This window comes from Lynx rufus, unplaced genomic scaffold (assembly GCF_022079265.1).
Source record: "Lynx rufus isolate CCGP_SWC_20201006 ecotype Redwood Valley unplaced genomic scaffold, mLynRuf1.p SCAF_8, whole genome shotgun sequence".
Lineage (NCBI taxonomy): Eukaryota > Metazoa > Chordata > Mammalia > Carnivora > Felidae > Lynx > Lynx rufus.
Window position 1 is genome coordinate 81005565 of NW_025814896.1, and position 21433 is coordinate 81026997.

The 21433-nt window shown below is 34.1% G+C and overlaps 1 protein-coding gene across 3 annotated transcripts in view; it reads left to right on the forward strand.

Moving 5' to 3' along the window:
* Positions 1-21433, forward strand: part of EHBP1 (EH domain binding protein 1) — a 338289-nt gene that overhangs the window by 137516 nt on the left and 179340 nt on the right. For all 3 annotated transcript variants that reach the window (XM_047068138.1, XM_047068136.1, XM_047068137.1), the window contains exons 8-9: positions 12794-12916; positions 16688-16928. In XM_047068138.1, coding sequence (XP_046924094.1) covers positions 12794-12916; positions 16688-16928 — 364 coding nt within the window. The remainder of the gene's footprint in view (positions 1-12793; positions 12917-16687; positions 16929-21433) is intronic.

The window sequence follows — 21433 nt, forward strand, 5'->3', positions numbered from 1 at the left end:
TAGACTTATATGCAAAGGTGTATGTTTTGTCCTGTGTAAATTTTATAAATTATTAATTTCTAATTTATGATTGCTGTTTTGATTTCTTAATTAACTCAAGGGTTGTTTAGGAGAGTGGGTTTTATCATGGACTTTTTTATTTTTAGTTAGTTACCAGTTTAATTTTATTTAAATAAGATGCTGAAGCCTTTCAAATTTCAATTTCATATGAGTGAGGGTTTTTTTCTTTGTAGTCTAGATACATGATCTATTTTTGTAAATTTTCTTTTAAGTATCTTTTTATATATATTTTCTATTTGTTGGATTCAGCATGTATTTATTAGGCCAAACTTTAAATTTATATTATTTAGTTATTTATAGTCTTATTCTTTTTGTGTAGTTCATCTTTGAAATACTAAGAACTTCAATGCTAAATTCTTTAGTGCATAAAAATTAATTTTCTAATAGTTTCATTATGGGTTGTAATTTGGTCAGTCTGCCCCACTTTATGCCTCTTGCCGTGAAATTTTGTCTGGTGTTGATATTTTAACTCATGCTTTCTTTATATTTGTATTTTCCTAGTGTATTTATCACTTTATTTTTAACCTGTATTAAGTACTTCTCTTATAAACAGTATTTGGTTTATCTATCTTTATATTCTTTGCCCTTAATAGTTACAATTTTTTTGATAACTGCATACTTAATTTCACTTACATTACTTTATCCTTTTATTTGGGAATTTTCTTATTATTTTTTTCCATTCACACCTTAAAATTTACCATTCTCAAATGTTCTTTATTTAAGCATTTTTAAATAGAGTTATTTGGAAGCTATACATTCTGTTTTCATTTTAGTCTGCTATCATCTAAGATAAAAAAGCCAGACAGATAAATGAATGAACCTGTATTTCTCTACCAACATTAAAAATAAAACAGTTGTGCTTGGCTGGCTAAGTCAGTTGAGCAAGTGACTCTTGATCTCAGGGTTGTGAGTTTGAGCCCCACGTTAAGTATAGAGATTACTTAAAAATAAAATATTTAAAATAAATAAATAAAACAGAACGTATTGACTCACCTCGTGTAAGATGAGAGAGTCAATATTTTTTTTTTTATTTAAACCCCTCCCAGCTGTTATTTTTATTTGAGTAAATTTTGGGGTTCTTCTTTCAATAATAAATGCAGACATTTGCATTAAGTTAAAAAATTTTTTTTAACTTTTATTTATTACTGAGAGACAGAGAGAGACAGGGCATGAGCATGGGAGGGGAAGAGAGAGGGGGAGACACAGGATCTGAAGCAGGCTCCAGGCTCTGAGCTGTCAGCACAGAGCCTGACATGGGGCTCGAACCCACAAACCACAAGATCATGACCTGAGCCGAAGTCGGAAGCTCAACCCACTGAGCCACCCAGGCGCCCCTGCATTATGTTTATAATCATTTCAGCAACAATTATATGATACTTTTTAAAATGCCCTGTCTTTCCTATCTTTGAGTTCTTTGTTTTATTTCGGTGGCTGAAGTACTTCAGGAAGGGTAAGTTAGTAACCTTTCTCTACTGCCACCAATGACTTTTTACTTATCCTTTAAATTTTAATAATATTGACACATACTCTGAGAAACCTTTCATGCCCACTCCCTCTTAAGCTTGACCATTCTATCCCTTAGGCTACTACTGTACTATTTACAAATGCAGACATTTTCTTGCAGCATGAATGTTTATAACTGCTGTGAGATATAATTTGATCTTTTAAATGGAGAATATGGTTTGTTCTTTGTGAATGACTTTTGATTAAAACTAAATCTCAATTAGGCCCTAGTACCATAAATAGGAAATTTTAAAACCCCACAGTTTTATAATTGTTTTGAGCAATGTTGTACTACTTTGATCACAGTAATGGGGAAAAAAGGTGGTAACAGTATGTCGGAAGTTCTTTGCTATTATCGAAAGGGAAAGAAAGGACATTATTTTTGAGTAAATTATAGATGTAATGAAAACAATTATAATCAGATTTTATTGTCTTAGTCTGTTGGGGCTGCTAGAACAAAATACCTTGGATGGGTAGTTTATAAGCAACTTAAATTTATTTCCCACAGTTTTGGAGACTGGAAGTCTGAGATCAAGGTGCCAGCATGGTTAGATGAGGGCCCTCTTCTGGGTCACAGACTTCTCATTGTATTCCTCACATGGTGGAAGGGGCAAAGGATCTCTCTGGGCCCCTTTTAGAAGGACATTAATCTTATTCATGAGGGCTCTGCCCTATGACCTAATCTTCTCTCAAAGGCCTTACCTCCTAATACCATCGCACTGAGAATTAAGATTTAAACATGAATCTGGGGTGGGGGGGGCACAAATATTCAGACCATAGTATCCCTTATTGCTTAAAAATACACATACACCTTATTTTCTAAAATTCCTGTAGAAGAAATAATTTTCTTTTAGATAGTCTAAAATTCTCTGACCCTAATTGAAGAAATTATTTTAATGCAACTTGTGATGATCCAAGGTTTCTTTGGAATTCTACTATTTTCTGTTATTATTTTATGTATGTATTTCTTTTCCCTGTTTCATGAAATTCCTTCAAGGTAGAGACTATGTTGTAACTGTTCTTTTTATCACTCGCTTCTGGCACATTGTCTGGAACATACTGAGAATTTAAGATGTGCTAACTGAAAGGTCATAAATCAATGAAGGGACTTCTTTCTCATATTATAGCCCATACTAATCACTCTGGCTTATTATCTTGTTCCATTTATTTAACCTTTACTCATATACGACCTTATCCAAGGTTGCATGGTCCCATTTTATGGAAAGCATGTGATCTTGGAGGACACATAATTCAAACCTTAAATAATTCAAGACTAGTTTTCCAAAAGTTATGAATTCAAAATGTATATTGAGGGAGAAGGGGTAGATGGGGACAGTGGTGATTAGATGCATGCTCTTAAGTAAATCCAGTCATTATAACATTTTTGCTTTGATGTTACATTTTTTTTTCTCTATTATATTTCCAGAGTACAGTCACTTAAATTAATAGCACAGCATGTTATGGCAGTTGTTTGGCTTCCTTAGTTGCATTTTTTAGCACATGTAAATTCCATTCCAAAGTTATTATCTTTCAGGAATTTTTTTTAGCACCAGCACTACCACTCTAAAAATGTTTGGGTAAAGTAGTTTTAAGATAGTTAAAAATATATTAAAATTTAACAACAGTAATGTTAAAGCAATAGGTTAAGACTAAACAAAATGAATGCATTTTATAAACATGGTACAAATAAAGTATGGTGGGTATTTTTATTTACCAACTAAAGTGGCAGTAATTTAAACACAGCTTATATTTGCTGTTCCTTGCAGCTTTGGAATTGCTAACAGAATGTTTATGGAGGAAAAAATCATTATTTAAAAAATTGCCTCTATTAATGATATCTTTATATTGCAATAGAAATGCGTAAAATGCAATCACATATCGATAAAAATTGTATGGCTTTATTATTTCCCCAACTAAGCTGTAAACTTCTTGAGGGAACAAGACTGTTACAGTTATTTTGTGATACCTTAGATTAACACCTAGAAGCTATTCATTTAATCAGTGATATGGAATATTACTGTAAAATCAATAGTAATTAACAAAATATGTCTTCTGAAATTACAGTCTTTGCTAGAAGGTAAACATAAATCCATGATACCTATACTTGGATTGATCAAAAATCCTTACCCTGTTCCACCTGGGCCAAATTCACTTCTAACTGGAAACATTTTGGGATTGGCTCTTAGGAACCTTTTACTGATAGTGTTATATATAGGTGCATTCTACAGAGGTACAGCACCAGTGAATGGGCAAGAGAATTTTGAATTGCAGTTAGAAAAACTGCAGTTTGAAATGTAGTGGGAGTAATAGACCTTGGAGATGGAGAAACAAAGCCCATTAGTAGAAAGTTTATTATAGCCAGTCAGTATTAGAAAACATATATAGTTTTAAAACAGTCAGTGCCTCCATCTATATGGCATCCTCACAGTGCTTGAACCAGTATTTGGTAATATGACCATCTTTGATATTGAATTTCTGAATACATATCAACAAGAGGAAAAAGGAAAGATTCCTCCATAAATAACAATGTCTTACTGAAAATCAGGTTCAACTGAAGCATTTTTAATAGGAAGGCATTATCGGAGAATTCAGACATTATGAAATATCTGAAAGATCCCAGTATACCTAAAGCTGTTGGAAAGGTAACCAAGGATTCTACATAGGTTCATCTAGACCTATACAGGTAACATAAGCCAGACTAAGCATTAGATTCACTTGGAAGGATATTGGAAACATAGTAGCATGCCAGCAGAGCATTCCTTTTTCACTGGAGTTCTCACAGCATCCGAGGTGCTATTCTTTGACCTCTGTCTCACATGACAGCTTGTGTACAAGGAGACAAGATCCACATAGTTAGAAGCAGGGATTGCCTTGGTTTAAAGTCCATTCTGCAGAAGAGCTGGTATCTTTTGAAACGGTTAAATAGGTATAGTTTTCAGAGTCCCTGTAAGGGACATACCTAGTTACAAGAGTCCACAATTTTCTGAGCCCAAAACTGTGGCTTTCCATCAAATATATAGTCTATTCAGAGTCTTTCCATCCAAATGTAGTTTATAAATCAAGCTTCATTTTTACCATAAGCACTGGTGTTTATTAATCCCTTTCCTATTGTTTGTAATGTTATTTTGGGAGGAGGAAGAATGACATATTGACCAACTTCAGAGGATATAATCTTAAGCACCCATGGTAGTAGAAGAGATAACAGTTCATATTTGAAGAGCTAAAGTTGATTATGGTATGTCTCAGTCCTCTGAGATTATAATGTCCTACTGCTAAGACTTGTGAATGGGTAAAAATTGGTCTACCTCCTTTGAGTAGAAGGACTGTCAGGATGAACTTGGGACTCTGGTCAGAGAATACATCCATTAATTTGTTTCTGGTTTTTACCTGACCATTTACTCTCCAGTACCTAGGATACTCATGAACCAAATCATAGGTTTGCTGTGGAGTGTATAAAGTGATAGAATAAAAATAGTCACCTATTTTGGAGGTCTGTGTAAAGGATAGGGATTTCTGGGATACTGCATCTATTATTTTGGTATTAATAAGGCTGGAAAACAGGGTAGAATCAGAGAGTTGGAACATTTATGATCCCTTGAGCTAAAAAATTGAGCGGCACCTGGATGGCTCAGTTGGTTAAGCGTCCGACTTCGGCTCAGGTCATGATCTCATGGTCCGTGAGTTCAAGCCCCGCCTCGGGCTCTGTGCTGACAGCTCAGAGCCTGGAGCCTGCTTCAGATTCTATGTCTCCCTCTCTCTCTCTGCCCCTCCCCTGTTCATGCTCTGTCTCTCTCTGTCTCAAAAATAAATAAACATTAAAAAAAATTTAAAAATTGATAAGGCATCACAGCTACTTCCTTTTTAAAGGAATTTGATAGATGGAAGACAGTAAGAATAGCTTTTCCTAGTATTTAGAAGTCACATATGTCAACTCAGAGACTAGAAGTAGCAGAAGACACAGATTCCAAATTTAACCTACTTTGTGTGTCACTCTTAAACCCTAATCCTGCTTTGCTTTTACTAATGACAACTGATCAGAATTCTCTAGGCCCCCCTGCCTCCCTAGGAGACTCCAGGAGAGTTCTGGTGACAGGGCCAGATTGGAAGTGAGAGCTCCAAAGAAAAAGTTAGCTCTCCAGTATTTAGGGGAGGAACCAGGGGACAATGAATATTCTAAGTACCAGTATGCATTCTTTGAGGATTTGTCCCAGGAATGCACAGTTGATTTAACCATAACAGAATAAAGGAGAAAAACCATATAATCATCTCAATAGGTATATAAAGGAGTATTTGACAAAATTCCATACTGAGTTTCTCAGCAAGGTTTCAGTGTAAGGGAATTTCTTCATTTTGGTAAAGAACATCTGTGAAAAGCTACAGCTAAAATCATATGTAATGGTGAAATACTGAATACTTTCCTCCTAAGACTGGGTACAAGGCAAATATGTTTGTTTTCACCACTTTTGTTTAACATGATACTGGAGATCCTAACAAGGTCACAGAATGCAAAATTAATATAGAAAAATCTATATTTTTAGGAGTGCCTAGGTGGCTCAGTCAGTTGAATGCCTGACTTTGGCTCAGATCATGATTTCACAATTCTGGGTTCGAGCCTCGCATCGGGCTCTGTGCTGACATCTTGAAGCCTGGAGCCTACTTCAGATCTGTCTCTCTCTCTCTCTCTGTGCCCTTCCCCTGCTCATGCTCGTCTCTCTCTTTCTTAAGAATAAATATTTAAAAAAAATTTTAAAAGAAAAATCTATATTTTTATAAATGAACAGCAAACATTTGGGAAATAAAATTAACAAAATAATTCCATTTACAATCAAGGTTAAAAATAGTATAAATACTTAGAAATAAATTTAACAAAAGATGTAGAAAAACCTCTACACAGAAAACTATGATACAATATTGAAAATAATTACAGAAGACCTTAATAAATGGAGAGATAGTCTATGTTCATAGATTAGAAGACTCAATATTGTCAGGATTTCCATCCTCCCCAAATCAGTCTATATACATTGAACTTAGTGCTAATTGTAATCCTAGCAAGTTTTGTGGGGTTTTGTTTTTGTTTTTGAGAGAGTGAGAAAGAGAGCAAATGCACACATGAGCAGGGGAGGAGCAGAGAGAGAGGGAAAGAGAGAATCTTAAGCAGCCTCCATGCCCAATGCAGAGCCCAATGTGGGGCTCAATCTCATTACTGTGAGATTATGACCTAAGCCAAAATCAAGAGTCAGACGCTTAACAGACAGAGCCACCCAGACACCCCTATCCTAGCAGGTTTAAAAAAAAAAAATGGAAAGCTGATTCTAAAATATCTTTGGAAATGCAAAGGACCTGAATAATAATACAGTCTTGAAAAAGGACAGCATTGTAATATTATTACTAGGTGATAAGATTTACTCTAAAGGTATAAATCAGTATAGTGTGATATTGGCATAGGACAGACAACTTGTTCAATGGAACAAAACAGAAAGTTCTGAAATACTTAACCAAAGTTAAGTTGAAATACCAAACTTAACTTGGCCAATTAATTTTCAACAAAGGGACAGCATAATTCAGTGAGGAAAGGAAAATCTTTTCAACAAATTATTCTGAAACACCTCGTTGTCCATGTGGAAAAAGTGAGCCTCAATTCTTACCTCTCAGGATACACAAACATTAATTCAAGGTTGATCATAGACCTAAATGTAAAAGCTAAAACAATAAAGCTTCTGGGGAGGGGAAAGAAAAACAATGTATTTGTGACCTGAGGGCAGGCAGAGGGCTCATACATAAGACACAGAAGAGAAAACATGAAAGAAATTTTGATAAATTAGACTTCATCAAAATTAAAAACTTAGGCTCATCAAAATAGATTGTTGAGAAAATGTGTAAGTCATAGACTAGAAGAAAATACCCACAAAGCAGATATCTGATACTGTCTTGTATCCAGAATAGATTTTTTTTAATGTCTGACCATACTAAAAACACAACCCTGTTTAAAAAAATTTTTTTCAAGATTTTATTTTAAGTAATCTCTACACCCAAGGCGGGGCTCAAACTTACAATCCTGAGATCAAGAGGGCTCAACTGACTGAGCCAGCCAGATATCCCCAACCCTATTTTTTTCAAATGGGCAAGAATTTGAATACGTGGTCCCTCAAAAAAGATGCATCACTGGCCAGTGTTATGCTTTGGAGAGAAGAATGAGGATGCTGCAAGATTTGCAGGTGTGTTCTAGCTTTGGCAGTTTTATTTTTTTCTTCTTTTAACTCAACTACGGACTTTCTCAAAAGGAAAACACCACCTACTCTTAATGCCACCACCCCACCCCATCCCCTTTTTTCTTTCAATGTGATAATCTCTGGTGGTCAATTTCTATCCACTTTTGCCTTCCTAACAGTAGAATCTCAAGTTACTTGACCCTTTGCTTCGATTGCCTGTCCCTAATTTAGTTTTCCACCTTATTCTCATCAATATGAAGCAAGTCCATATTGACACACTGTTGCTATGATGCTATGACCAAATACTGTACACTTTGAGTTTAACACTCAGTTTGAGTAGCACTGGGATAGAAATGTGTGGCTATTACATAGCATTCTTTAGCATTTTTCAAATGTGAAAGTATTTGGTGAAACAAAGCTTAATGCTTTGCCAGGAAGTGCTTTGGTCAAGGTAGTAAACTATTGACAAAGCTTTCCACTTAAAAAAAATTTGGGAGGGGGGAGCCTGGGTGGCTCAGTCAGTTGAGCATCCGACTTTGGCTCAGGTCATGATCTCGCGGTCTGTGAGTTCGAGCCCCGCGTCGGGCTCTGTGCTGACAGCTCAGAGCCTGGAGCCTGCTTCGGATTCTGTGTCATGCTCATGCTCTGTCCCTCTCTCTGTCAAAAATAAATAAACATTAAAAAAAATTTTTTTTTAATTGGGGGAGGGGCGCCTTGGTGTCTCAGTTGGTTAAGCGTCCAACTTCTGCTCAGGTCATGATCTCACGGTTCGTGAGTTGGAGCCCTGCATCGGGCTCTGTGCTAACAGCGTGGAGCCTGGAGCCCGCTTTGAGTTCTGTCTCTCCCTCTCTCCCTCTACCCCTCCCCCCATGTTCTGTCTCTGTCTCTGTCTCTCTCTCAAAAATGAATAAACATTTAAAAAAAATTCTGAGAATAAATTTTTATTGTAAATCTTTTACATTTTTAACTTTGTTTCTGATTATATATTATAAAGCACATTGATATAGGAAATTTAAAAGAAACAGAAAAGTGCTTTTTTAAAGGGAGAAATCCGTAACAAAATTATGTATGTTAGGCTCCGGACCAACATCTTCAATGCCAGTTGATTTATTTCCATAGGAAGTTTCACACACACCTATAATTTGGTATGTTCCCAACTGAATAGCCCCCATCACAGTGGTGGAACACTATTCACATAGTCACCCAAGTCAGATAGCTGGAACTTGCCTTAGGTTCCTTTCCCTATCCCTCATGTCAAATTAACTACCAAATCTTTATTCTTAATTTATTCTCTAATGAGCAGATATTTATTGATTGCCTCCCTTCATGGAGTGGTGATGCTGAACCACTCATCTTCTTGCTTCTTGTCCTGTTTTTTTCCAAATGCTGCCACCATGTTGCTACTGGAATGATGTACTGAAATACTGAAATGATATACTGAAATATACATTTTGATCTTTCAGTGGATCTCCATAGTTCTCAGAGTAAAGTTCACATTCTTTGATCACAATAATCTTTACAATAGGACGTTTGCCAACATCATCTCATTCCATTTTCCACCCTGGCATCTTAAACCCCAAACAACTTGCATTTCCTCAAATGTGTCTTGTTTTCATTTGTCTCCCTTTTGCCCTTGTAGAATGCTCTCATTTTTTTCTTTTATTTTAATAATAATGTCTGTTTGTCTTGTATTAGCTCAAATTTAAATGAAGGCCTTCCTGACCTCAGAGCTATATGCCTCTCTTCCAGTTTCACAGGTTTAAAATGAATATCTCAATCATAATATTTATCATACTTACCATACATTGTATATTGCTTCACTTGCCTGCCTATCCCATAAAACTATAAAGCCGTGAGGGCAGGTACTACCAAAGACACATATTGGTACTTGATAAATGCTTATTAAATAAGTTAGATGGTATTTCTTTGGAACTTGCCTCTCTTTATGATTTGAATTAACATTTATTTACATACCAAATAGAGGGAGTATTGGTATAGCTAATCAGAATTACCTTTTCACTTGGTTAACATGAATGAAAGTTCTAAAGCAAAAGTTCTAGGAGTAATGTAAAGATTTATTTAAGATATGGATAAATAGGAAAACTAGGATAAGGACGACTGTCATCAGTGAACAGAATGGAAAGATGAAATTATTTGGGGTTAATGAGGAAATGGTCATCACTGATTTTAGATGTCACTAAAAGCATGGTGAAGGGGAGGAAACATTCTAAACGTCTAGAAATACCACAATGTAAATAATTTAATCATATGATGGAGTCATCTTGATAATGTTTAAAGAAATTCCCATGTTGTATCTAAATCTCTATAGAGTAATATTAATGTTTTGAAGGTAAGGACCAAGTCTCATATTTCTCCGGTACTCCTCTATGATACTTATTTTATAAGATGTTTAGCAAATGATTGATTTCCACCTTCACTGATTATAATAAAATAATTAAAATGTGTTAGCTATATAAGAAAAACTACAAATCTTTAAGCATTACTTAAAATAATTTTAATGTAGTGGGGCACCTGGGTGGCTTAGTCAGTTTAGTGTCTGACTTCAGCTCAGGTCATGATCTCATGGTTCATGAGTTTGAGCCCCACGCCAGGCTCTCTGCTGTCAGTGGAGAGCTCACTTCACATCCTCTGTCTCCCTCTCTCTCTGCTTCCCATCTGCTTGCACTCTCTCTCTCTAAAATAAATAAACATTAAAAAAAATTTTTTTTAACTAGTAATTGCACATCTAGGAATACAATTGCACAACATAATTAAAATTAACTTTTTAAATTTTTTTAAAAATGTTTTTATTTATTTTTGAGAGAGAGAGAGAGAGAGAGAGAGAGAGAGTACTTCCGAGGGAAGGGCAGAGAGAGAGGGAGACACAGAATCTGAAGCGGGGCTCGAACCCACGAATTGTGAGATCATGACCTGAGCCGAAGTCGGACGCTTAACCCACTGAGCCACTCAAGCACCCCTTGTTTAAATATCAAGTAATTTTATCCATGCAAAATGCATTTCTCATTAAGACAAAAAAATTGAATAAGTTTATCAAATTTTTATGTATATTTAGCTCAAAGATCTATAATCTTTCTGATCACCTCATATTCTAGTAGTCATTTACTAAGTCTGTTTCAGTATTAATTTGTATTTTTATAGGATGTAAATTCCAAGAGGGCAATACCACGTATTTTTTTTTCATCCTTGTGCCCTAAGGATAGTACTTGGCACAGAGTAATAAATATTAATTCAACAACAAATGAATGGACGAAGGCAACCTTTTTGAACTGTGTACTCTGATTTAGTTCAAATAAAATTTAGAGTGTGTACTTAGATTTACAGTGCTATAGAATACCATTTTTAAATGCTGAATTTATAACTATTTTCTATTTCTAATCATTTTTTTTCTTTACCACTGAATAATCTGGATCTGTTTTGTTTGTCTAATACCTAAGGTATTCCCAGGTTGTAACTTTGGAAACAGCAAGAGTTAAATAGAATACCCTATTGGCTCTTATTCTTTTTTCAAGTTAATTTTCACCCAGTTAGTGATAATTGCACATATTCAGAGTTGTCCAAAATATATATGAATCATGTTAAAAGATTCTATTTATGTACCAAATGAATTCTATCTTATTTTAGTATTTTTCTATCTAACCTTGTCTTTTGTTCTGTTTCTTATTGGCTAAATTATAAGATTTCCTAAAGCCAACACTCGGGAGTTCCTTTAAAAGAACAGTTAGAAAAACAAGAGTAGAAAACAGTAGCTGTTTCTACTTTTCTTATTTTGTGCTGATTTTTAAAATTGTGGAACATGAACAAGTGCTTATTATGTTCATGATTCATGTAGATACACTTCTTAAAACCTTTAGTACATTTAGAATATTATGAAAAATAGTACATATTATCTGTAGTATCAGAGGACATTTTTTATTGTTTCTAACATATGCGTTTAAAGTACTGTTTTACAAATACAAAATGTGGTTGCTAAAAGCCAGTGTCAACCTCTTGGGTTATTATCTTTGTTTTGTGTTTATTAACATGGTTGTTATATTAATGATATAAATTTAACAAAATGTTTTCTATTTTAAAATATGAGTAGAGCATTAACTTTCAGTTAAATACATCTGTTATAGTCCATCACAATAACATCCTCTAAATGTACTCTCGTGATTAACCAAACATCCCCTCTCTTTGTCTTTTTGAGTAACAGCATGCTTCTATGGCTCTTTAATTAAATGACCTTACCTTACATTTGTCTCGACTGGCTTCTGTTTACAGAAATTGTAAACCAATTGAATGCTCTGAGCAGCTTAGATGAAGATCAAGATGACTGCATAAAGCAAGCAAATATGCCTTCAGCTAAATCAGCCAGTTCCTCTGAAGGTCTAAGAGCTTTCTTCCTTTCTTTCTGCTTCTGATTGCCTGTATTTACTGTGACCTGCTACCTCTTGACTTCTGTCTGTACTTATTAGCTGTCAGTTTTGTCTTTGTGCTTTTCCTTGAATGTTTTCTTGGTAATTTGTAGTGTACCAACAGGCAACAGAATAACTTACCATCTTTAGCAAAGCCTTATATCAGTATCATCATATTATGTGACCATATATCTTCACTCAGCTTATATATCATAAGTATACTGTTTTAAAATATTTGCTTACATTAAACCCATTTAAATGATTCATATTTAGGAGTGAAGGATAGGTTTCTAAGAATCTATCTCAGTACTTTTTTGTTGGATCAAATTAGAGTCCCATGAAAGTTTCTCTCGTTCATTATCTGACATAATTTTCTTTTTTTTCTGACATAATTTTCAAATTAATATGCATATATTTGTTTTGTTTTATTTGAATGTGTTGGTATGCTACAAAATACTTGAATGGCATTCTGCCATAGGTAAAATGCTACATCTTATTATTTGCAGGTATTATTAATGTGAATTATAATTTGAAATATTTTTGAATGATTGATAAAATTGTACTTAGCTATAATCATAGTGAACTAATACATATGTTTATTTTCAGAGCTTATCAACAAACTTAACTTTTTGGATGAAGCAGAAAAGGACTTGGCCACTGTGAATTTAAATCCATTTGGTGATCCTGATGTAGCAGAATTAAACCCATTTGGAGATCCTGACTCAGAAGGTAGCAAATTTTTTTCTGTACTTTTTAAAGTCTTTATAAAGTGAAGTTATTTTGAATAATAACGTGGGAAGAGTTTCTTTTTTTCAAAGACTCAAAGTAATTTTGTTTATGATGATATTATTGTGTTCAATGCCACCTGCAGTTGATCAACAAATCTGAGTAGCTTCCATTGAATTATTTTTAAAGAAAAAAAGATACCTTCACATAAACATTTACATGGGGCTTTTTTTTTTTTTTAATTCCAGTATAATTAACATGCAGTGTTAGGTTAGTTTCAGGTGTTCCATAACAGTGATCCAACAATTCTATGCATTACTCTGTGCTCATCACGATAAGCGCAATCCGAATCCCCCTTCACCTATTTTACCCTTCCTCTCCATCCACCGTCTACATGAGGCTTATTTTTAAATTCTCTATTACTTTGGTCAAGTTAGATAGTAAAGCTCTAATGTTAGAGATAACAGTATTTTACCTACCCGGCATATAGTAAAGTCTCATCAGAGTAGCCTACCAAAGTAGGGGCAAGTTGTGAGACATGCTGACCCTGGGGTTGTGGGGATGGCTTCTCTGTCAGCTCCTCTGACCTCACCCTCAGAGAGTCCAGTGAACCCCTCCACCCCACAGTTCATGTCTCAGGCTGAGAATTATAGTCAGTAGTGAGAGTAGGTTGTGTATGTAAATGGCATGGAGCAAAAAGAAGCCTGCAAACCACCGCTATCATGTATACAACATACTTGCAAGGAATAAATCCAGGGAGTTTTTTTTTCCTAAGTCATTTTTCTTATCACGTAGTTTTGAACTCTTAAAGCCTAGATAAGAGCTGTGGAAGGAGTGAGACCTCTGTTTAATTAAACTGTTTTTCCAAAGTAAATGCAAGAATGATTAACCAGTGTGTACATCTTTTAGACTGCTCTTATGAAATCCTCATGAGCTTTGAAGAATTTTGTTACTACCTCTCATGGTGAAAATGCAGTTTTAACTTCAGGATTCACTCTTGTTGGAGCAATCTCACTTTATAATCCGTTTCGTCTTCTCTTCTGTACTTTCTCCCTTCTTACCAGCTTCTAAACTAGTAAATTTAAAATAATGAGATTTTGTTTGTAAGCTATATATATTAAGGATATATTTTAAATCTCAATGGCTATCATAAATCTTATAAGTAATCTACTTCGGCTGCCTCTTTTCATAGATTAAGAAACTGAGGCCCAGAGGAATTCACTGATTTGAATCAGAACTTTAGGTAAATGGAAGTGGAGGTGGAGCTAAGATTCCTAATCAAGTGTCTTCTTTTGACCACACAGCTTCTCCTCAGTTGTGTGCTACATATATCTGAGTTTTAAAATATTACCACAGCATTTTGAGACACCAGTATTTGAACTTTCCACTTCAAAATCAAATAAAAACAATTTAAAAAAATACATGTAGGTCTGATTTCTGAGGTATTGAAAGGAGTAGAAGATAACACATAATTTTTGTTTAGGAACGGTTAGCCAACCTGACTCAGAATATTTAATCATGCCTATAGAGCTAAAAAAAAAAAAAAAAAGAAAAGAAAAAAAGAAAATGTGACAACCAGTATTTTCTTTAAATATACATCTCTCAGAGACTTTGGACTAAGTATTTTCTAATAGAAGAATACTTGTTTTTCTAGAAGTAATTTTTAAATTTTTATTGATCAAAAATTCGCATCCTCAGGTAACAAAAGCCTTTGAGGAAAAAATAATGTGTTGCTGTTGTTTAGATGGTTCTTTTATTTGCCTTTACAGCTTCAATTCTCGTCTTAGATTCATGACATTTTGTGCTTCAGTGACCCTTTTAGAAAGTTATTAAATGTATTTGTTAGCTTTTATATAAAATAATCTTATTTTAAACCCTCCTTTGTTGCCATTTCTGCCATCTTCAAATCGTGCTCTGTGGTTTAAATACTTTCTTGTTTTTGGTTTTGTAAATGATGAATTTGCTTGGATCAGTTTTTGCAGTCCTCTTCCTGAAAGTAAAAATAAAAATCTTATTTCCATTGACCAGTTTTGCCTGTTTCTCCAGCATTTGAGACTTGATATTTGTTAATAAAAAATTGAATAGGCAAAATCTTCCAGTCTCTGCCCCTACAGAGAAAAGAAAATGCCTCATTTACATTATTTTTTAAAGATTCTAATGCAGTGTTAAGTTTGAGTATTATCCTGGTGTTACAAAAGTTACCGTTGCTGAGTCTTCTCTAGCGTAGTCTAGATTTAAATTTAAATTTAAAATTTAAATTTTATTTAAATTCATTTCAGTATTTATTATGATTTTATGAAATCTCTTTCACACTTTGTAATTGCTTCTTCATGGTGTATAGAATTTCAATTCAGAATTTTTTTTTCCCAATATAAAGACAAAATAAGTTTTCTGGGCTAATGTCTAAAGTATATAAGTAAAAGGAGTTTAACGTTAAAATGTAAAAGTTGTAAATATGTCAGTCATGAAATTTTTATAATAATTGGATTAAATTGTTTGAAGTGTCACATGAAATTCACAGTTATTTTTCTTGAGAATTTCAGTAACCAGTTTTCTGCCTTCTAGAATATTTTGTCAGGGTTGCACAACATAATTAAAACCAACTTTTAAACTACATTATGATTGGTGGCTCTCTGAAACTTTTCTTCATTTTGGGAAAACATTTATTTTTGTGAGCAGAATCCATGACCAAATTTTGGACAGTTTTATTACAAGTTCTAGTTTTGTTTTAAAATATTAAGACATAGAAAAGAAGAAAAAGGATTATACTAAGCACGTCATAAGTATCATTGAAGGACATGAGTGCTTTTTGTGAGTCAGAATTCTGTGAGTCAGAATTTTATTTTTAAGGGTACCTTGGTTTTCAAAATGAAATTTAAAATAATAAAATTTAGGGGCACCTGGGTGGCTCAGTTGGTTGAGCGTCCAACTCTTAATTTCAGCTCAGGTCATGATCTCATGGTTCATCAGAGCCCCGTGTGGGGCTCTGTGCTGACAGCGCAGAGCCTGCTTGGGATTCTCTCTCTGCCCCTACTGCACTTGTGTTCACATGCAAGAAGAATTTAGAAGAATTTGGTGTAACATGACTATCAGTTTATCAGTATGATTTGAATGTAGTGCTTTCAACCTCCGAATTTTATGTTAGTCCTTTACATTATTAAATAGAGTATTGATTGGATCCAAGTCATATTGAAAAAAATCAAACATCTCATTAAAAGCTCTAAAAATTTCAGATTGTGCAGCATACAAAAACGTACTCTTAGAAGGCTTTGAAGAAACAAATTCAGTGATGTGTGGGTATATTTTTGATATAGTCCAGAATGAATTTTCACTTCCCTAAGTGGTCTCTGCTTGTGTAACTACCAAAGACAATTTCACATTTTAACTCACTTAATGTTCTTAAAAACAGAAATTTATTTTATATCAGTTTAGGATGGCAAGCTAGTATAGTCAAGTAAAATAAACAGTAAATAGAATATTATACCTCTAAGAAGGTTAAAATTTCAAAAATTGCCATACTGTAATACTAATAATATTAGAGACTCAAAGTGCATTCCAAAGATGCCATATTAGGAAGCAGCATTCCTGGAGAAGTAGACAAAGATCTTAGGTAACCCATCTTCTGAACTTAGCCCCTCTAAAACATATTATTGTTTTGACCTTTTCAGCCTCATAAGAGATTAATTCAAGATTATTTTTGAAAACACCAAAAATATAAGAAAATATCAGGTAATATTAATTTGATTTAATTCATCTTTTGCTATTGTTTTATAGAACCAGTCACTGAAACAGCATCACCTAAAAAAACAGAAGAATCTTTTTATAATAATAGCTATAATCCCTTTAAAGAGGTACAGACTCCTCAGTATTTGAACCCATTTGATGAGCCAGAAACTTTTGTAACTATAAAGGATTCTCCTCCCCAGTCTACAAAAAGAAAAAATGTAAGACCTGTGGACATGAGCAAGTACCTCTATGCTGATAGTTCTAAAACAGAAGAAGAAGAGTTGGATGAGTAAGTACATTTTATTCTGCTATCATCATACGTCAGTCTCTATATTAACTAAAGAGATGCTTCTATAATAAACCTTTACATGGGTAAAAAGAGTTTTTTCCTCGTGTTAATATACAATTTACAGGTTAGTATCTATCTCATGTCCACCTGAATTTTTATGATCTTGACCTTTATTCTCCCACCCTCTTCCATGTGAATGTGTGTGCACAGTAAACTAATAATGGAGAGAAATATGTTCTTGGAATCTCTGGTTAGAATTTTAATTGTCATTACAAATGTCACTTAGGTGTTTTTAATCAATTACTGTAGGCATTATACTTCAATTAGGTTCTCTTGTGGGAACCAAATAATCATTTATGATAATTATTTGGTGAGGACACTTGTTCAGATTCCAAACAACAAGATCATAATTATAAAGTATGAATTATCTTTGAGTTATTCTTATCCAAATATGAATGTTATTGATTATAAGCTCATTATAAATAGAATGTTTAGGGCTGCCATTTTACTCAAATCTAGGGTGAGAATGGGGGAAGGGTATGTGCACATTGTATTCTGGAGGTATATAGTTCACAACCTGTGTGGCTGCAGATTGTGGCCCTGAGTATGTTAAAAAGCAACAGTAAAACTTCTACTTCTAGCCGTGATGGATTAACACAGACTGGATATAGCTTCTTGTCTTAAACAACTAAAAAACTGAATAAAATATATGAAACAATGGTTTTCAGACATTGGATACAAATAACACAGAACAGTGTGATTTCTAAGAGAACAGAAACAAAGAAGATGAGCCCTATACTTGTCTTAGTTTTATTTATGGGAGAGAATTTCCAGCTCTAGTTTAGGGAGAGAGAACCCAAAAGTCCTAGTAATCTCCATGAGTTGAGGAGACAGTTTGGACTTTGGGCGTACTGAGGAGAATAGAATTGTGGACAGAGTTATCAGAGAAGAGAGAACGACTCATACAAAGAGTTCCAGAGATCTGTAGAAGATTCCCCCTGAGTCTTTAGCTGAGCACTGATGAGAGCATACATAGAGGAAACATGACAGAAGCATCCCTGGAGTTCACCCAGGACCAAGAATAGTTTGTTTCCAAGCAGTTCCTAACACGTGGGACATCAGGTCGAGTCCTCAGAAAGGTGTCTTACTAATGTAGTGAGATTAGCCTAGACAAAAGGCTGTTCTGGGCTTGCCTAGCAAAGCTTAAAAGCAAGGCTCAAAACACTCAAAATGATTCCAAGTAACTCAATTGCATGCCACACAAATATACCAAAGATACCAAAGGGAATACCAAAAAATCCAGCACCCAAAATATAAAATTCACTATGTCTGACAACCAATGAAAAATCTATCAGGCATGTACAGAAGCAGGAAAATCTGACCCATAATGAGGAGGAAACTCAAGTCATTAGATACGGATGTAGCAATGGCACAGATGATGAAATTAATAGAATAGTAATTATATGTTTACTTGTAGTGAGGCTGTATGTGTCTTTGTTTTCCTTAGAAATATGTGAATTTTAGTGTATTAAGATTATTTAGATCTTGGGAAAAATAGTTATTTCTTTAAAAATACAGGTAAGTATGAAAATCTTTCAGAATAATGGGGATATAATAGATTGTGAGGGAAATAATAAAAAGGCTCCTTCAATGTATGAAAGTTGGGAGCAGTTGCTTCGTGTGAAGGAAGAAATGTCATTTTTTCCTGTGCATTGGTCAGCTCCTATTTTGAGCAGTATTTTACTTCTAGGTTCTGCCAACTGTACAAGGGACATTGGTAATTCAGAGCATTAAAAGAATAGAGCAACAGAGTCATCAAAAACGTCCAGAAACCACATCAAATGAGCAGTGATTAAGGTCATACAGACTATTTGACTTAGAAGAAAGATTATTTAAGAGAATTATAATAACCAAATTCAAATATTTGAAAGACTTGTTTGAAAGAATGAGGTAGTTGACCTGTTTTCTATTGCTCTAGAACTGTATTTCTCAACTTTTTCCCATTTTACATCACATGGCCTATGACTCTCACATGTGCTACATGCTTCCATGGGCCTGGTTAGATTTTGATAAAACCTAAAATGTTCCAGTTTGCCTTAAATACATAGAAATATATCATAGTAATCATCTGATTCCAAACCGAGGTTTAGCTCTCAATACTAATTAATAACTGTACAGGGGTTGGAAAAATTGGCTCAACTCTAGCTAAAGTTATTATATTTGCTTTCTTTGAAATAGCTAATGTGTGATGAAAATAAAATTTCTCATGGGTGGTGTAGGTGCTGAGTAATAGCCACACACCTACAGTATTTGAATGTAAATATAAACTTTAAGTACAAGCATTCAGTCATTCCAAGAGGCATGAGTATTACACAACACACACACACACACACACACACACACACACACACACCCTGCTCTTTCCTATTAACAAGTTAAAGAGACATTTAATGTTTGTTTAAATGTTTAAAATGCCTTAATGAAAACTAAAATCAGAATCATTGGGTGTTTCCTTTTGACCATTTTTTTTTTCCCCATGAAAGTCACAGTCTTTACAAGTTTCCCATGAATAAAGAACATTCTAAATTGCTCAATCATCTGAGATTACCAGAGGGTGCCTATAAACACTTCAGCTTTTTTTTTTTTTTAATAGGAATATATACACAGATTCTAAAGATTGCTCATCAGCTAATGTGAGAGTCCAGGAAGAACTCTGTTCTTTTTTCTTATCTTTTTTCTCTAAAAGTTTGTAAGTCTAACCACATTAGAAATCTTCCAAAATTTGTTCTTACTTCAGTAATAAACTTATGACCTTTCCTCAAGTGAAAAGCCTGTATTACTCATCTTCCATTATCAAACTCTTCCTGCATCCTCTGACATAAACCTATCACAAATAGTGCTGAGTTCTTTGATGTGTAAAACAACCTTCAGAACCTCAGCATATCCATCAGCACCAAGAGCAAGTAAACACCCTTCAGTGCTAGTAGCACATGTCCTTTCCACTTAGCAATCACATGGGCTTCTCAGTTTTCTCTTGTTTGGAAGTCAGTTCAGCCATTCTAGTTATTGTAGCAAAATTGAAAACCAAAAATCAAACAATATTTTTTTCCAAAACATTTATGAAATGTTTTGGGGTCTAGCATAAAATCATTTCTGGTATGGTTGTATGTCTGGTTCTGAAGGAAAGTTGTCATTAAATTTTATTCAGAGATAAATGTGGATTGTTTTTCCAAAGAAACATAAATTTTCAAAGTGAAAGGAAGACTATATATTTCACTGTACTCTTGTTTCATATTTTATTCTTTATTAGTATGTTTATTAATCATGTTTCTAATCAATTTATAGTTTTTCTTTCTGTAATTCTTTTTAACTAATTTATTGCTCGAGTATATAATACAAGCATAAAAAAATTTTTCTTTATCCAAAGTGATGTAGAAAGCACTGAAATAGGAATTATGCTAATTCCTTAAATAGTATTTCTTTACAAAAAATATTAAATATTTTTAAAAATGCATTGATCAATAATTCTATATAACTCTTGTTTTTTAGAGAAGGAAGCAGTGTTGACAATCATATATATAATAGATATTATTCCTAATCACTTTTTTAAATAGTACTTTTTAATTGAGATATACTTCACATAACATAAAATTCCTTATTTAAAGTGTACACTTCAGTGGTTCTTAACTAATTCACTGTGCTGTGCAGCCATAACCACAATCTAATTCTACAACATTTCATCACCCCCAAAAGAAATACTTTACCTATTAATAGTTAGTTTCAATTCCTCCCTTCCCCCACCTCCTGAAAACCATTAATCTACTTTTTGTCTATATGGATTTGACTGTTCTGGACACTTCATATAAATATAATCGCATCCTGTTCTTAAAGAGTAGGAAATTCAGTTTTACTTAGAAATGTCTGATCCATAGGAAGGATCATTCGGAACCCTTAGAAGTAGAAGCTTCTTGTCTTACTTTGATTTATATCTAATGGGTACTAAATTAGGTACCCATTAGGTGCCTAGCACACTGTTTTCTCACAGGCAAATAATAGATGTGCAGAGATACTTATTCCCTTAGTCCGTCTTGCAGTGAGGTGTGGTCCAGGGCAGCTGGAGACCCTGGTACTTCTGTTTTCCATCAGCTTCCTATATTTTTACCCTAGAATGACATACAAATTTCATTTTTACTGCATGTGCCATGTAAAACAGAGTGAGAAATGTAGCTCTAATTGTTTCAAGAAAATTTCCTTTGATTAGTTGCTAGTTAATGATGAATCTTACCATCCAGCTTTGGGAATCAGATGATTATGAGCTTTTTTTCTACTTGCATTTACCTTCTTTTGACAAAGGATACTAATATTCAAGTGGGAGGGAGACCTAAGTGGTTTGAAACAGGCAGAGACAGGAAGAAAAAGGACAGTATCTAGTTATATTTGTATACATACTAGATAAGTTTTATAAAAGTTTCATGAGTACTGTAAATTAAGTTATATAAAGTGTA